The sequence below is a fragment of the Phaenicophaeus curvirostris genome, chromosome 4 (assembly GCF_032191515.1).
Source record: "Phaenicophaeus curvirostris isolate KB17595 chromosome 4, BPBGC_Pcur_1.0, whole genome shotgun sequence".
Lineage (NCBI taxonomy): Eukaryota > Metazoa > Chordata > Aves > Cuculiformes > Cuculidae > Phaenicophaeus > Phaenicophaeus curvirostris.
Window position 1 is genome coordinate 32,608,241 of NC_091395.1, and position 15,876 is coordinate 32,624,116.

At 42.7% G+C, this 15,876-nt stretch overlaps 2 protein-coding genes across 14 annotated transcripts in view; both read left to right on the top strand.

Annotated features, from left to right (window-relative positions):
* TRIM2 (tripartite motif containing 2) overlaps window positions 1-4,708 on the top strand; it is a 109,645-nt gene extending 104,937 nt beyond the window's left edge. For all 9 annotated transcript variants that reach the window (XM_069855726.1, XM_069855725.1, XM_069855721.1 and 6 more), the window contains one exon: window positions 281-4,708. In XM_069855726.1, the coding sequence (XP_069711827.1) occupies window positions 281-433 (153 nt within the window). In that variant the 3' untranslated portion in view covers window positions 434-4,708. The remainder of the gene's footprint in view (window positions 1-280) is intronic.
* A 6,877-nt stretch (window positions 4,709-11,585) lies between these two features.
* Window positions 11,586-15,876, top strand: part of MND1 (meiotic nuclear divisions 1) — a 44,127-nt gene continuing 39,836 nt past the window's right edge. For 4 of the 5 annotated variants that reach the window (XR_011337359.1, XM_069855729.1, XM_069855731.1 and 1 more), the window contains exons 1-2: window positions 11,586-11,662; window positions 15,285-15,350. Coding sequence is in view for 4 of the 5 variants with exons in the window: in XM_069855729.1 (XP_069711830.1) it covers window positions 11,660-11,662; window positions 15,285-15,350 (69 nt within the window). In the remaining variant the exon portion in view is untranslated. Of the gene's footprint in view, window positions 11,663-13,925; window positions 13,942-15,284; window positions 15,351-15,876 lie in introns of those variants that run through there. The other variant, XM_069855732.1, reaches the window with a different exon arrangement.

The following is a 15,876-nucleotide window of genomic DNA, read 5'->3' on the forward strand; positions in this document are numbered from 1 at the left end:
ACAAAGAACAGCCAAGGTGCTCTTTTTATTATTATTAGCTCATTGCATGTTTAATTCTTGGTAAAGTTCTTGCCAGCTTTAATTAGTTATTTTTAATAAGAAAATGCATTTGTGTGTAGACTTGTAAATTATAACAGATCAGATCCTGCCCTTGTTTATCCTAGTGTACATCAACCATTTCAGAAATGAGAAGTGTAATGGTATAATTGAGAGCAGATTTACGTCCGCTATTTTTCTTTTTTATTAATGACATTTATTCTGTGCTTTCTTACCCTCAAAGGTCTTTGATGGAAGTGGATCATTTTTATCCTACATTAACACCTCTGCTGACCCACTTTATGGTCCCCAAGGTCTGGCCCTTACTTCAGACGGACACGTTGTAGTTGCAGACTCTGGAAATCACTGCTTCAAGGTCTATCGATACTTACAGTAGCAATGAGCTTTGGAGCTTGATGATCATCCATCCTTAAGAAAGGACTAGTCCTAGAGATCTAGTGCAGGATATATCCTACTTTTAATAATAAGAGTCTCTTACGGACTTCTTGTGTTAATTTCCAAACTTACTTTGTTTACATAGGAGTTTCACCTCTTATGTTTCTCACTGAACTTTTTGTTGTAAGGGTTAGTACACAAAATCGTCTTCAACTGAATTAAAAAAGACAATGTGATGTTAAATGCAAACCGCGACTTTTGGAACTGGAATTAACTAATTAGGCAAAAATGAGGAAAATTTGGGAAAAATCCCCAAAGCTTTTTGAAGACTGCAAAGGGTAGCTCCTGCTCAGAGCTTCCAAATTTGAAGAAGTATTATTCTTATGCATTATTTAACCCAGAGCTGATCCTGGGAATCTTCTAGGTCTCATTATCATCTTAGATCTTACACTGTTAACATTCTTCAGTCTTGCTATCTATAACAAGTAGGTCCTTTTAGTATAAGGTTAAGTCTCACAAAATCCGTCTAGCTCTAACCATCTAGCACTTTGAGAATCAATGCAACTTCCCTACTCATGTGGGATTAATGAAGGATTGTTTCATCTGCTTGTTTTTCACTCTTCCTTTCGCTCAGTGTGCCGGAAGGACTTTGCAGAGACATGACATTTCGAAAGCTCTGGAAAAACTTAATTGTAATGATACATTAGTGAGAGCTGAATTTCTGTATAATGACAGACCTTTTGACACCAAACTAGTTCATTAGGATCAGGGTTATTACAATGTCAACTCAATTAATCTCATGTGTGCCACTCTTTTGTATGTATTCATTGCCATGTTTCCTTAAGGCAACTCATTGTATTAACCAATAAAATGAAATGCAGCATCACACAGGACAAAAAGCCAGAGAGGTACCCCTATGGAGGACCTACATTATACAACCAAAGGAACTATGGTAAACAGAGGTTGTATAGGAGAGCCAAGGGTTACCAAAGCTATTAGTTTTTACTAAAAAAAAATTAAAATAAAATAAAATAAAATTACAAATTAGAATTAATTTGAACCAATTCCTTAAGTCCTTCATCAAAGGGAATTTTGTTAGAGGACGAAATAAGGACTGTGAGATTTGTTCCGATTTGTTTGTTTGTATGTATGTATGTATGACTGACGCAAAAATTAAAAATAGTAAATGTAGGTTATTTCAACAAACTGGAATATATGTATGCCATTTGACAATGGCAGTACTCTGAAAAATGTCCCTCCTTCTTCCTGCCCAATCTGTCTACTGTGTTTGTTGTTGAGTATTAATTTCATTCGAAATGCTTACACTCATATGACTCAGTTCTGTTTTCAATGTTGTTTTGAGTTTTTTTCTTAGGCGTGAACTTGTCCTTTCTAAAGTAGCATTGGCTGTATTCTTATTTCTAAACCCAACGGTCAAAGGATGAATTGCTAGTCTAATATAGAGTGGTGCTCACTTTTAAACCCCATTTGAGGAGCTCGTGAGCTTGCTGCCAATGCCTACAATAACCTAGGAAGTACTGTCTTTGTTTTCTCCTTTTCAGGGCCTTGAAACAAAAGGGCATTGGGTCAGGAACAGGGGAGTATTTTAAGCATGTTCGCAAAATTGAAAGGAATCTTTGTTAAATTACTCATAAGTATTTGTCTTATTTTTAGAAGGATAAGGTTACTGTTTCAATGGATTTGAGAGTAAATAATGGGTTTTTTTGTAAAGATGCATTTGACTTGTAAAAATGCAGCCCCAAGGTTCTTAAATGTGGAGTTTGTCTGTTTTTTAATTACTGTTTCTTAAAGGTATTTCCTCTTCTTTTCCTTGTTTATTTTTTGTGCATACAGCAAATTTACAAATTCTTGTGCAAAGGTAAGTTTCATTATTTCATTGGAATAAATATTGTGTGTATAAGGCTTAAGGTTTGGACTATATAATGCAGCTAAGAAACTGGTGGTAACATTTTTGAAATGTTAAAACTCATTTGTAATTACCAAGAGAACAAAATATCCTCTGCTTGAACTGAGTTTGTCCTAAAATTCTGAAGATATCTCAGTGATTGCACAATAAACTGACCTATCAAAATTTAACAAAGTTGTAGATCAAATTTTCTGATGATCAAGTAATTTCCTTTTAAGTGTCCTTATAACCAACCTTCTGGCAAACAATTTCTGACAATTAAACAGCCAATTTATCAATGGAGAAAAGGTATGTAGCATTTTAACTGTATTTATTAATAAAGAAGAGAGGTTGCATGGGTCCTCTGAGATAAAAACTTAAAAAGAAAATAAGAAATATGCTGTTGCTTTCAGTTATGGATACTATTAATCAAATCTAGTTCCAAATTTGGATTTTTATAATAATATTTTACTTACCTTGCATTGTTTCCACTCAGGAAACATTGCCAAATCCTGTTGCCAGGAACTCTGAGAACCACAGAAATCAGACCCTAACCTATATATCAAAATATATACTTAAGATTGCATTGTTCCATGTATACACTTTTCTTCAAAAGACTTCAAGTCCCTTTGACTAGGATTTCATATAACCAGGATTTCTTACAACCAATGTCAACCCACTGCATCCTTATAAATTATGGAATTCTGCTGGCAACCCCATTACACTTAGGGATTATGTGGATTTTTGCATAAGATTGAATAGTCTTTTGGGGTTTCAGACATTATTGAGGTTTCAGACATTGCCACCAGAGCAGCACATATTGCACCTTAAAAATGTCACTGATTTGGAGTTCTTTCTGATGGCAAATGCTGCCATTTACAATTTCAAATTTGGTGGCATAGGACATTCCCTTCCAAGGTCTGACCTTCTCTACCTGGCACCAGGAAACAGAAATGCATTGTTTTTATGGTGTGTTTCTGAAGCCAACTCAGCTAAAATGCTTGGCTTACAAACCTTACAAAGAGCAACGAAAGCAGAAATTCTGTTCTAAAATGCTGGCAGATTCTTTTTTCATCCAATTAAGTGAACATCAGAATTGCACTCCTTAATTTGCTGAGTTGTTAGCATTTATAAAAGGCATTCTGCTGCCAGATTGCAGGTATTACCAAATGTTCTCTTGACTTCCCTGGAATGCTAATTGACTAGCCGCACAGCATGAATTGTGAAAGTACGTGCTTCATTTAACTAATCTTCCGCTCAAAAGTAATCTTTAAAAGGTTATCAGATCTTGTGTGATTTGGAGCATTTTAGGACAAACTAGGCAACCGTATTTTCATTGTTTTGTGAATAGAATAAAAAGATCTATTCAGATAAATCCAATATAAACAGTAGAGGATTTTTACATAGGCTAAACCAGCAGCAATGTAGCTGAAAAAGAAAAGGAAAATTGTTTAGGCAAGTATTTGCCTAATATAGACAGAGAGTTATTTATTAATAAATGTTCTTTTGTTCTGTAAAAGCTAGAGGGCTTTCCATTTTATGTCAATATTTTTTATAACTAAGGATCTAGTGTTGCCATAATGAGAACTACAAGTGCCCAATATGTTGTGTTTGCTATAAAGAAATGAATTTCAGTTGTAGGTGGCAGCTAGTTGTGAAATCACAATGTACACTGAAACTTTTCTTCAAGAATTTTGAGCAGTGATCGTTTTGACCTGTTTGTGGAGAGTGTACAAAAGGTATTTATGCTACAAAGTAGGAAGATTCTTAATGGGGTATGTTATTTCTAGTGAATGTACAGCACTTCAGTTGATGTTTGTGAGCAACACAGCCTTAACCCTGACACTTTTACTTTGGCTTTATGACATTGGGAATGTTCCCTAAGCTGCACAGTGTATGCCATAACCCTTTTAGAAATCTCTACCAGTTTATAAGCTGCAGCTTTCCAGTTCTAGGAGCGATTTTGTCTTTTTTTCTTGATTTTTTTAAAAAGTTTTTGTACATTCCATCTTTGTAAGTCAATCTTGTATTTTTTTGTGTACATGTAAGCCTTGCACTGTCTTGACACTCACAACGAAATACTCTTCTCACTTTGTTTTTGTTGTTGTTTTTGGTTTTTTTTAAAAATCCCTCTGAGGCTAAGTACAAACTTTGTCTCCTTAAGGTCAAGGATGAGAGATGTGCATCAAAGTGTTTGTGTGTGTGTAGTTTTAGCTTCCTGTGTGCCACGGTATTCTTGATGCTTTAGCTGACAATTGAAAAAAAAATTACTCTGTCTTGGAAATGTAGGAAAACCAGAATCAAATGTGTACCTTTACCACGCACAAGAAAAAAAACAAATAATAAAAATAAAGCTTGTTTCCTCTGTTATTTTCATGGTCAAGGATTTATTTTTCACATGTTGCATAGTCACTGTCACAAAAAATAACCCCATAATGAAAGCAGATGGGTAATTTTTTTCCAAAAGGAAACACTGACACCACAGGTCACAAGCCAAGAACACTGTGATTGTTTCATGGGTGTTTAGCTTTTCTGTTGACATAGAGGAAAGAGGGACTTTGGTTCTTCTTGGTAAAAAGGTGGGGGATTAGAGCTTCTTTGTCTTCTCCCCTCCTTCTTCTGTTCAGTTCAGTCATCAGAATTAGCATTTTCATTGTTGGCAATAAGATTATCAGTAGTAAGTTTTTCCACTTGTAACATGGAAGTACACAGTACCTTCAGCTATGCAGTCCTACAACCTTTCAAGGGTCTGCTGCAGAAAACCAAACTTAAGTTCTTGCAGAACAGAAAATTTGCCTTGGAAGTTCAATCTGACTCCTTTCCTGCAAGAACAAGTTTTCAGCTCATGTTAACTTTTCTTTTTTTAGACAGTAAAATATGTCATCTTGGTCACTTGTGAGCTCTTCAAACATGGATCCTTTGAGAACTCACTCACAAAGTAAGCAAGAATCATCAGATGCATCATGTGGCCTGGAAAGAATCTCATTGGAGGGGACTAGAGAGGTCTGGTGATGTGTGTGGCAGGACACTCAGAAATGAGACAGCTGAAGTACAGAGCAGCCACTCTTTTTCATGGATCTTTCCCCCAAACACTCTAAAGAAATCAAAATGCTTTATTTGTCTTCTAGCTAAAAAACCCCCGCAGCTTGAAGCACAGTAGTGTTGGTTTGATATTCTGAGTTGCAGAGTACCCATTCCTCCCCATGTGAAAAAAACCCATGAAGGACAGAGGAAATGGCACAGAGTATCCTGGGAGCTGCAAAGGCAGGCGGAGAAAGGGCAAGATTCTTGTTGCGTTCCCAGTCTTTTCTCATTAATATGCTACAATTTGTTTCTGTCTCCTGGATTATGGCAGTAGAGGCTCTCCACCACTGAGCAAAATCAGGCAGGCAGAAAGGAAGGCCATTGAGACTAGGGAACGTGGCCCTTTACCAGGAAAATTCTGCAGTAAATGGCCTCTTTGCACTTCCCGTGGTACCTATGTCAATAATGGCCCCAATGCTCCAGCAGCATCTGCTAGAAGTTCCGTAAACTGCAGTCTCACCAATGAGAAACAACCTCAGGGAGAGTAAGGCCAAAATAGTGAAGGGTGCATCCATTTTGGGAGCCTGTCTTGAGATAACTAGGAACTTTCTCTTCAGAGTGCTAACCACTCACATATCACTGAATGCTCAAAAGTGTTTAATTTTTCCTTAGGCTGAAGTTCCCACATCCAGCTGTGCTGCTGTGCAGTTAACCACCCCCACAGTTTTGTTGACAGTTCATGTGAATGCTCCCTAATTTGCACCAGACAAAATTACCTTGGTGAACTGGAACAGTCAATGTAATTTCTGTGGACAGATGTTCTCCCGAAGCCCCCGCTGGGCTGGTAGAAGAGACGCACCACGTATACTGCTTATTGCTATCTCCAGTCAAAGGCTGCTGGCCTGCAGATCTTTTGGCTAAACTAGGCATATGAGTGCTTGCTTATTCTTTTAGTGAAATGCTTAGATACCAACAGCCTGGTAGTTAAGCTACTGGCCTTAGTGACTTGGTAAGTGCTTACTTACATCAGCAGTTCTGCTAGCAAAGATGTGGGGGCAGTAAGTTTTGGAGGGGGGGCCAGCTAGCATTTCTCACTAGGTTAGATGTTTGTAGGGAGAACATCTGCTTAGAGTCCAAACGCTTGTCCAAGGATGAAATAAGGCAGCAGATGCTGTAGAGATTGGCCTGTGTGGGATCCTTGTAGGTCATATTGCTTCCTGATAACTGGCCACATTCCACCACAGACTGCTTAGACCTCAGAGGAGTATGTATGGCCTCCCATGGGTAAGCACCTCCTGGAGGTCTCCTTGTCCTCTATCCTCAAGCTCTACTGAAGCATCTTTTTGCTGTCAGATGTTGTAAGAGGTAGCCACAGGACTTGGATTACTTTTGTGGAAATAAACTGCTCTGCTATTCAATTTGAATTCTTCCCTTCTGCTGAAAAAATAGGTCATGTAATTAAAGACCGCACTATGGTGCATATATACAAAAGGAAACAAAATTAAAGTAGGACAATTTTAATTCTCCTACTTCCTAACCTTCCTACCTGCTGCTGCCACTTTAATGTCCTTTTAAAACATAATTTATGAATGTCATTCAGTTACAGATTTGTAGGAGCAAAATGAAGGAGGGTACAAATTTCATTTCATCTAAGCATATTTCAACACTGACAAAGCAATGTATTTTCTCTACCTCAGGAACAGCAAAAACCTGTTTTGGCTGGTACTTAAAAATCTTGATCAGACACCTAGCATAGAAAATTTCAGCTTGGGAAGCTACAGCTTAAAGGAAATCACAGGGACATGAGAAAAATCTCGTAATAGAAAGGCATAGTTATGTCCCCCTTCCACAGCATTTCCATCCATTGTCTTGTTTTTCTACTAATAGTATATGATTAGCAGTTTTGTGAAATACTGCATTTAGACATTCTGAAGCCCATTAAAACTGTTAGATCTTTATGTGTTTTAGGTGTGTTGTTCATTCCACTTTACCCAGTAATGGAAAACTACCCTTACATGACAAAGCATAAGGAATGCCTGTGTATTCTCCCTCTGTTTGGGACCTCTTTGACCCTGTGGTCTTTAAGACTAGTTAGTTGTGATCTGTGATCTGGTGCTGCAAAATTTGGGAGGTGTTAGGGAATCTCTTATTACAGAGTAAATTGAGCCTAGTGATTTGGTCATGAAAGGGCTTCAGGGCTGCCAGTGCACTCAGAGCAGCTGAGCCTGGCATCCTCACTGGGCACAGGCAGAGAACACCTGCTGAGCCTCCTGCCTCACCACCACCCTAGAGCATGATCTAACGTTTCAGATGCAGGCGAATGTGATGAGCTGCCTGTCTTGCTGTGAACATGTTCAACCACTGAAACCAGGAATGCCATCTACCTGTGGCTCCAGGTGTGTGTTCTGGCCGTGTGCTGGCTCCATCCAGGGATGAGACCTGGGCTTTTGCTGCCCACCTACTTTCAGATGTGGCAGGGAGATGGGAGAATTGTTGCCTCATGAGTGTGCTGAATGGAAGCCCCAACATACACACCCCAAGCCCACTTCACAGTGAGCATCCCTCTGAAACCCCTTCGTCCCTCTCTCATTCCTCTTCTCTCAGCGGCACATCCAGCTCTGACACCTACTCTGCCACTCACACATGTCAGTCAGGAGAAAACCCATGCCACAACAGGTGCTTTGCAGATTCCGTAGCAACCGTTTGCTTGACAGTGGTAAAAAAAGGAGCAGAACTCAGTTTTATTTCAGGCTATGAATGAGAAGGAAGGGGCCCACATCTTGGAGGAGAGGAGGTGACGGGAGGGAAATAACTGTCATGGGGAGCACGGGGACATAGTGGCTTTGAGGGCTGGCCAAAGGAAGGGAAAAGTGGAGGGACAGAATATGAGCCCTCACAGCAAATGAGAAGATGTGCCAACAGATTTCACCTCAGGTTAGTAAGATGAAAATGAGATGCACAAGGAATGTGAAAGAACAGTAAGCTTTGTGATTTGTATGAATGTTAAGCTTCCTATAAATAACATCCTTTCTAACTTGCATTTCATTTTTAGCAATACACTGGTATGCACAATGAGGATCAGCATCATGGGCAGGTCTGTGCGGAAGAGCACCTCAAATTTCAGGAAAAAGGGCACCCTGAAAAGCCTTGATTCAACTTGTGTGTTTTCATTTACTTGAATTTAAACTCTAGAATGAGCATGACAGATACGAACCCACTGCTATTAAACTGCAAAACCATTTCCCAGAACTGCTGTAGCTGAAGGAAGGTAATTTACAGGACAAATAATAATTAAACTGTAAGTAATTAAAGTTGCTAGAGCAGTCACTGCAATGAACAACTGTTGCAAGCACCACCAAATATGCCCAGGTCCTTTACCTACCTGGGCAGAGATCATTTTCTTTCTCCATGCCCTGTTGCTGCTATCATGGGCTATTTGTACAACACATACCAGTTCAGACATCTTACCTTTGCTGCTGGGCCCCCGAGATAAAGGAACACATTGTACACCTAGCACAGAGGCCCAGTGCCTGCTGGTAGAGATGTAGCTACCTGGAGGCACAAAGCACACATCCCACAGATTGTCAAACCCATGGGCAATGACAAGAAATTCAGAAACAAGTATTTTTTCCCTGGTGATTAAAACTAGTGGTGGTGGGATTTTCAATGTTTTTTAAACTTTTTATTTTGTAAATTTTTATTAATTTCAACAATACAGCAAATACATATTGAAGGTACAATGATAACATCTGATGATAAAATTGCACATTGTGCACACAATATAAAAAGTATAGGGATGGAGTAGCATGTGAAGACAAAATGAGAACTTCAGAACATTGTACTCTGAAGCCCAGGCCAAACGCGAGACTTGGTGCAGCTTCTGCAGCTTAACACATTCCCTGTAGCTCACACCCCATGTCACTCACACGGAGCTGCAGACAAAAGCCAAGTTCTGCTTCCCAGCCTCACCTGTCTTCCAGTGCCTGCGGTATGGTTTTAAAATCAACCACCACACATAGTATTATAAATCACAGAATTGTTCAGGTTGGAGAAGACTTTTAAGGTCATTGAGTCCAACTGTAAACCTCACACTGCTAAGTCCACCATTAAGCCATGTCCCCCAGCGCTACATCTACCTGTCTTCTAAATACCTCCAGGGATGCTGACTCCACCACTTCCCTGGGCAGCCTGTTCCAATGCTTGACAACCCTTTCAACTAAATAAAAGTCTCCCAATATCCAATCTAAACCTCCTCTGCTGCAACTTGCGGCCATTTCCTCTTGCCCTGTGACTTGTTACTTGGGAGAAAAGATCTACCTACTTTCAGGTAGTTGTAGAAAGTGATAACATCTCACTAAGACCTCCTTTTCTTCAGACTTCCCAGTTCCCTCAGTTGCCTCTCATAAGACTTGTTCTCCATCCCCTTCACCTCTGGATATACTAAAGCAATTTGATGTTCTTCTTGTAGTGAGGGGCCCAAAACTGAACACAGTATTTGAGGTACTCACCAGTGCTGAGTACAGGGACAGAATCTGTTCCTAGTGCTACTGGCCACACCATTTCTGATACAAGCCAGGTTGCCATTGGCCTTCTTGGCCACCTGGGCACACTGCTGGATCATGTTCAGCCGGCTGTCAATCAACACCCCCAGGTCCTTTTCTGTCATCTTCCTCAAGCCTGTAGCACTTCACAGGGTTGTTGTAACTGAACTTCAGGACCATCGGCATTGTTGAACCTCATACAATTGGCCTTGGCTGATCAATCCAGCCTCTCTAGATCAAAGAATGGTTTGGAATGGGCTTTAAAGATCATTCAGTTCCAAAGCCTCTGCCATAGGCAGAGACACCTCCCACCAAACATGGGCTGTGCAAGGCCCCATACAACCTGGCCTTGAACACCTCCAGGGATGGGGCAGCCACAGCTTCCCTGGGCAACTTGGGCCAGTGCCTCACCACCCCCATTTTGAAGAATTTCTTCCCAACGTCTTCTCTAAATCTTTCCCCTTCCGATGTAAAGCCACTCCCCCTTGTCCTAGCACCGCATGCCCTCATAAAAAGCCCCTCCGTGGCTTTCTCGTAGCCACCTTCAGATACAGATCATAGAATCATTAGGTTGGAAAAGATCTTTGAGATCATTGAGTCCAACTACCCCCGTCTGCTCCTAAATCACATCCCCAAGCACCCTGTCTACCTGCCTTTTAAAGCCCTCCAGGGATGGCACCTCAACCACCTCCCTGGGCAGCCTGTGCCAGTGCCCCATGGCCCTTCCCGTGAAGAAATTTTTCCTGATGTCCAATCTAAACTTCCCCTGGTGCAGCCTCAGGCCACTCCCCGTCATCCTATCAGCCGTTACTTGGGCAAAGAGGCCAACACCCTCCTCTCTGCAACCTCCTTTCAGGCAGTTGTAGAGAGCGATTGGGTTGAGACCAATGGCATGAGGTTTAATGAGGCCAAATGCCAGCTCCTGCATTTGGGTCACAGCAACCCTATGCAGTGCTACAGACTAGGAGAAAGGTGACTAGAAAGCTGCCCAGAGGAGAGGGACCTGGGGGTGTTGGTTGACAGTGACTGAAGATGAGCCAGCAGTGTGCCCAGGTGGCCAAGAAGGCCAATGGCATCTTGGCTTGTATAAGAAACGGCGTGACCAGCAGGTCCAGGGAGGTTATCCTCCCTCTGTACTCGGCACTGGTGAGACCACTCCTCAAATACTGTGTTCAGTTCTGGGCCCCTCACCACAAGAAGGATATTGAGGCTCTGGAGCGAGTCCAGAGAAGAGCAATGAAGCTGGTGAAGGGGCTGGAGAATAGGCCTTACGAGGAACGGCTGAGAGAACTGGGGTTGTTTAGCCTGGAGGAGGCTGAGGGGAGACCTCATTGCTCTCTACAACTACCTGAAAGGAGGTTGTGGAGAGGAGGGTGCTGGCCTCTTCTCCCAAGTGGCAGGGTACAGGACAAGGGGGAATGGCCTCAAGCTCCACCAGGGGACATTCAGGCTGGACATCATAAAAAAAAAATGCACAGAAAAGGTCATTGGGCACTGGTGGAGGCTGGCCAGGGAGGTGGTTGAGTCACCTTCCCTGGAGGTTTATAGGAATGGTTGGACTTGATGGGTCCTTTCCCACCTAGTGATTCTGTGACTGTATGAGAAGCTCTTCCCTTTTCTCTAGGGGCCGGGAATGGGGTGGGGGGGAAGCCCCGCCCCCTCGCGCTCCTCCCGCCTCCCAACCCGGAAGGGCGCGCGCTGCCCTCTGCGCGGGAGCCCGTGTGGCGGTAGGATTGAACCGCGCCGGGGAGCCGGCATGGTAAGCGGCTCCTCATGGGGCTGTTGGAGAGGGTCCAGAGGAGCCCAGGAAGGTGGTTGGGAGGGGTAAAAGCACCTCCCAGACGAGGACAGGCTGAGAGAGTTGGGGTTGTTTAGCCTGGAAAAGGGAAGGCTCCGGGGAGACCTTCTAGTGACCTGCCAGTGCTTGAGGGGGCTCCGGGAAAGATGCGGGGCAGCTCTTTGTCAGGGAGAGCGGGGATAGGGCGAGGGGGAGCAGGTTTAAGCTGAAAGAGCGGAGATTTGAATTAGGTATTTGGAAGAATTTTTTTATGTGACGTGGGAAGGATATGGAGCTGTTGGAGCGGGTCCAGAGGAGGCTACAAGGATGATCCGGGGGCTGGAGCACCTCCCAGGCGAGGACAGGCTGAGAGAGTTGGGATTGTTCAGCCTGGAGAAAAGAAGGCTCTGAGGAGACCTTATAGTGACCTTCCAGTACCTGAAGGGGCTACAAGAAAGCTGGGGAGGGACTTTTTATAAAGGCTTGTAGTGATAGGATGAGGAGAAATGGGTATAAACTGGAGAGGGCTGGATTTAGACTAGAAATAAGGAGGAATTTCTTCACTATGAGGGTGTTGAGGCACTGGCACAGGTTGCTCAGGGAAGCTATGGATGCCTGGTCCCTGGAGGTGTTCAGGGCCTGGTTGTATGAGCCTTTGAGCAACCTGATCCAGTGGGAGGTGTCCCTGCCCATGGCAGGGGGCTTGGAATGATCTTTAAAGTCCCTTCCAACCCAACCCATTCTATGAATGTAAATTTACTTGGAAGAGCAAGCCCTGTAACTACAGCTTGATGGAGGCGCAGCACCCGCTGGTCCCACTGACTTCAGCAAGAGGAGATGGATGGCCATCAGCTACCTGTGTGTGAACAGGCTGGGATGCGCCCCTGCATCAGAGGCTGGTGCAAGCAGAAGGAATTGCCAACTGGGCCAAACAGGGCTTCAGGGCTTTGTGGAGTTGTGGCTGCCTTCAGCAGCGTGAGTGACAGTGAAAATGATAGGCCTGGTGTGTTTGGTGATGGTGATGTGGAACACCTGGCAAGGAGGCAGGAGAAGGGACATCAGCGTGAGAATTAATAGAATTTACCTAGAAAGCACACTGATTTATTACTTATCTCTCTGTTGGAGTGCTGGTATGAAACTGGGCACCTGAGGGACGTAGCTAATAGGCATGTGCTATCGGAAACAACCGACATTTCACATTATGCGCATATGGGTGTTATTCTTGTTGCGGCTTATGGTGTTAAGTCTGTTTGGGAAGGGAGGGAGAAAGATCAGTTGGTTTTTCTTCATGCTCCTACTTGCATGTACATGGCAGCTCCAGGTTCTAATCCTGTGAGATACTGGTGTCATAGGAGAGGTCATCACTGACTGAAGCAGGAGGGAGGAGACTTGCAAACACATTAATAGTGGCTTTTGTTAAATGTAATACAGAATTGCACCTGTTATAATACAGAATTGCTCCTGTTCATGTCTGTGTGTTATTGTAGCTTCATAAGATAGTTTCTAAACTTATTTTAAAAAATCTAAATTAATCTGGCCGTTTTGCTCACGATGCAATTTTTAAATATTTTGCTGCCCTGCCATGTGATTTATTGAAGAAGGAAGCAGCACTTGAAAAGTAAAAAATGGTATCAAGCCTATTCTGCTGGGACACAGGACAAGAGGGAACGGCCTCAAGCTCCGCAAGGGGAGGTTTAGGCTGGACATTAGGAAAAAATTTTTCACAGAAAGGGTCATTAGGCACTGGAACAGGCTGCCCAGGGAGGTGGTTGATTCACCTTCCCTGGAGGTGTTTAAGGCACGGGTGGACGAGGTGCTAAGGGTCGTGATTTAGTGTTTGATGGGAATGGTTGGACTCGATGATCTTGTGGGTCTCTTCCAACCTGGTTATTCTGTGATTCTATGATGATTCTATGATTCTGTGACTTGGAAACCAATCAATGTTGTCTTTCTCAAAGCACCGTATTGTTAGAATCCCCACTTCCATTGACTGAAGGGCAACAGTTTGGACTTCAGTAAAGCCTTTGACAGAGTTTCTCACAACATTCTGCTTAGAAAACTGTCAGCCTCTGGCCTGAACAGGCGCACGCTCTCCTGGGTGAAAAACTGGTTGGATGGCTGGGCCCAGAGAGTGGTGCTAAATGGAGTTAACTCCAGCTGGAGGCCAGTGACAAGTGGGATTCCCCAGGGCTCAGTGCTGGGTCCAGCCCTGTTCAATGTCTTCATCAATGACCTGGATGAGGGGATCGAATGCACCCTAAGTAAGTTTGCGGATGACACTAAGCTGGGTGCAAGTGTTGATCTGCTGGAGGGTCGGGAGGCTCTGCAAAGGGATCTGAACAGGCTGGACTGCTGGGCTGAGACCAATGGGATGAGGTTTAACAAGGCCAAATGCTGGATCTGCACTTGGGGCACAACAACCCTATGCAGTGCTACAGACTAGGAGAAGAGTGGCCAGAAAGCTGGGTCATTGGGCACAGGTGGAGGCTGCCCAGGGAGGTGGTTGAGTCACCTTCCCTGGAGGTGTTTAAAAGATGAGTGGATGAGGTGCTGAGGGGCATGGTTTAGTTGTTTATAGGAATGGTTGGACTTACGATCCTGGAGGTCTTTTCCAACCCAGTGATTCTGAGACAAACTTTATTTATGCCTTTTTTTCTCTCCCCAAAAAGGAGACCTTTTTCTGACTGCATCCTATTTTGGTCTTTCTATCCCCCTTTCAGTTTCCTATAGCTGCAGACAGCAGTGCAGGCTCTTACAGCCTGTGGAACAGAGGGTAGAGCAAGGGGAAACACTCCCAATTCAGCTTATGGCCACTGCTTTTGGGTTGTTGGTGGCTATATTGAACACTAGTAATAAAACTATAATTTTCTGTCAAATATTTTATATTCTAATATTACAAGAGGCGTGTCAAAATAGTGTTTCTGAAAGTGATTGGAGGAGGATATTTCTCAGTTTTGTCTTACTAGTAGCAGTTCCTAAGTAATCATTCCTGCCTTTTGCATGTATTTCAGTCCATGTTGTTTAGTGCTAGGTAATAACAACTGCAGGTAAACTAAATAAAAGAAATAGTTTTAAAAATCTGACCTTGGAGTTATAAAGTTGGATAGGAAATTTGAAGAAAGACATAGTACCTGAAAATGCACTTAACCTCTTAAAAAACCCTGAATGGCCTGTGTCTTACATTAGTGTCTGTAACACAAGATAAACAATTCTAAACACAAAAAGCAGAAGATATTCCTTCTTATATTTTCATGTATTTGGGCAAATTGCTAAGAAAGCTATAAATACGTGTTTTTAATCTAGTATGGCAAAACAAGGAACTGTGTGGGTATGCCTGGAAATGTTGAGGCTTGGGCTGGATTAAGTTACGTGAAAGGTTGGCTCCAAACATAGAACATGGATCCATCAGTTAAATAGACTGCTGGTGGATTAGCTTGGTGTAGTGATTATTTGGGAAGAAGTTTCTTTGAAAGTCGGGGGTTGGTGGCAAGGTATATTAAAGGATGGCAAATATGAGTTAGGAATAAATAAGGTTGAGTTCTGAGTGAATGTCAATTATTCAAATGGCTGAATGTTTGTTTTTGGTTTTTTTTTCTTGTTCTAGTCCAAGAAAAAAGGTCTGAGCTTTGAGGAGAAGAGAGCCCGCATGATGGAGATATTTTTTGAAACAGTAGGTAACCTGTAGTTGTCCTACATTTACCTTGAGAAGGAACTTAATGTAGCTGTAGGTGAACTCTTTATGTCCTGCTGTGCATTTGACTGATGCTATGTCACCAATGTATGAACTACAGGGGCAGAACTTGATTCGTGTAGTTTCTGATCAAGGGTCTTGTCCCCAAGTAGAGCCAAGGCATGAAGATGCACAGGTGGTGTTAAGTGCTTTATGTGCTTCCTAGCCGAATATTCTGATTTTGGTTCTGTTACTATCAGAGGGATAGCAAGAGATCAGGAAATGTCTCACTGCAGTTTATGGCAGGAGGAAGAAATCTAAGCATTAGGGAAGATGAGAGAAGAACTGGAAGAGATCAACAGGGAGAAAAATCCTGGAGATCCAAAAGCAGAGCTACAATAATATTGATGACATACGTAATTCACAGTGTGTTTTACCTTTTAAAAAGATTTTTGTGATGTTTGAGTACTTGAGCAAAGTGGTGCATCCAGTGCTGACAATCTAACCTGGGTTCTGTCTGCCATAA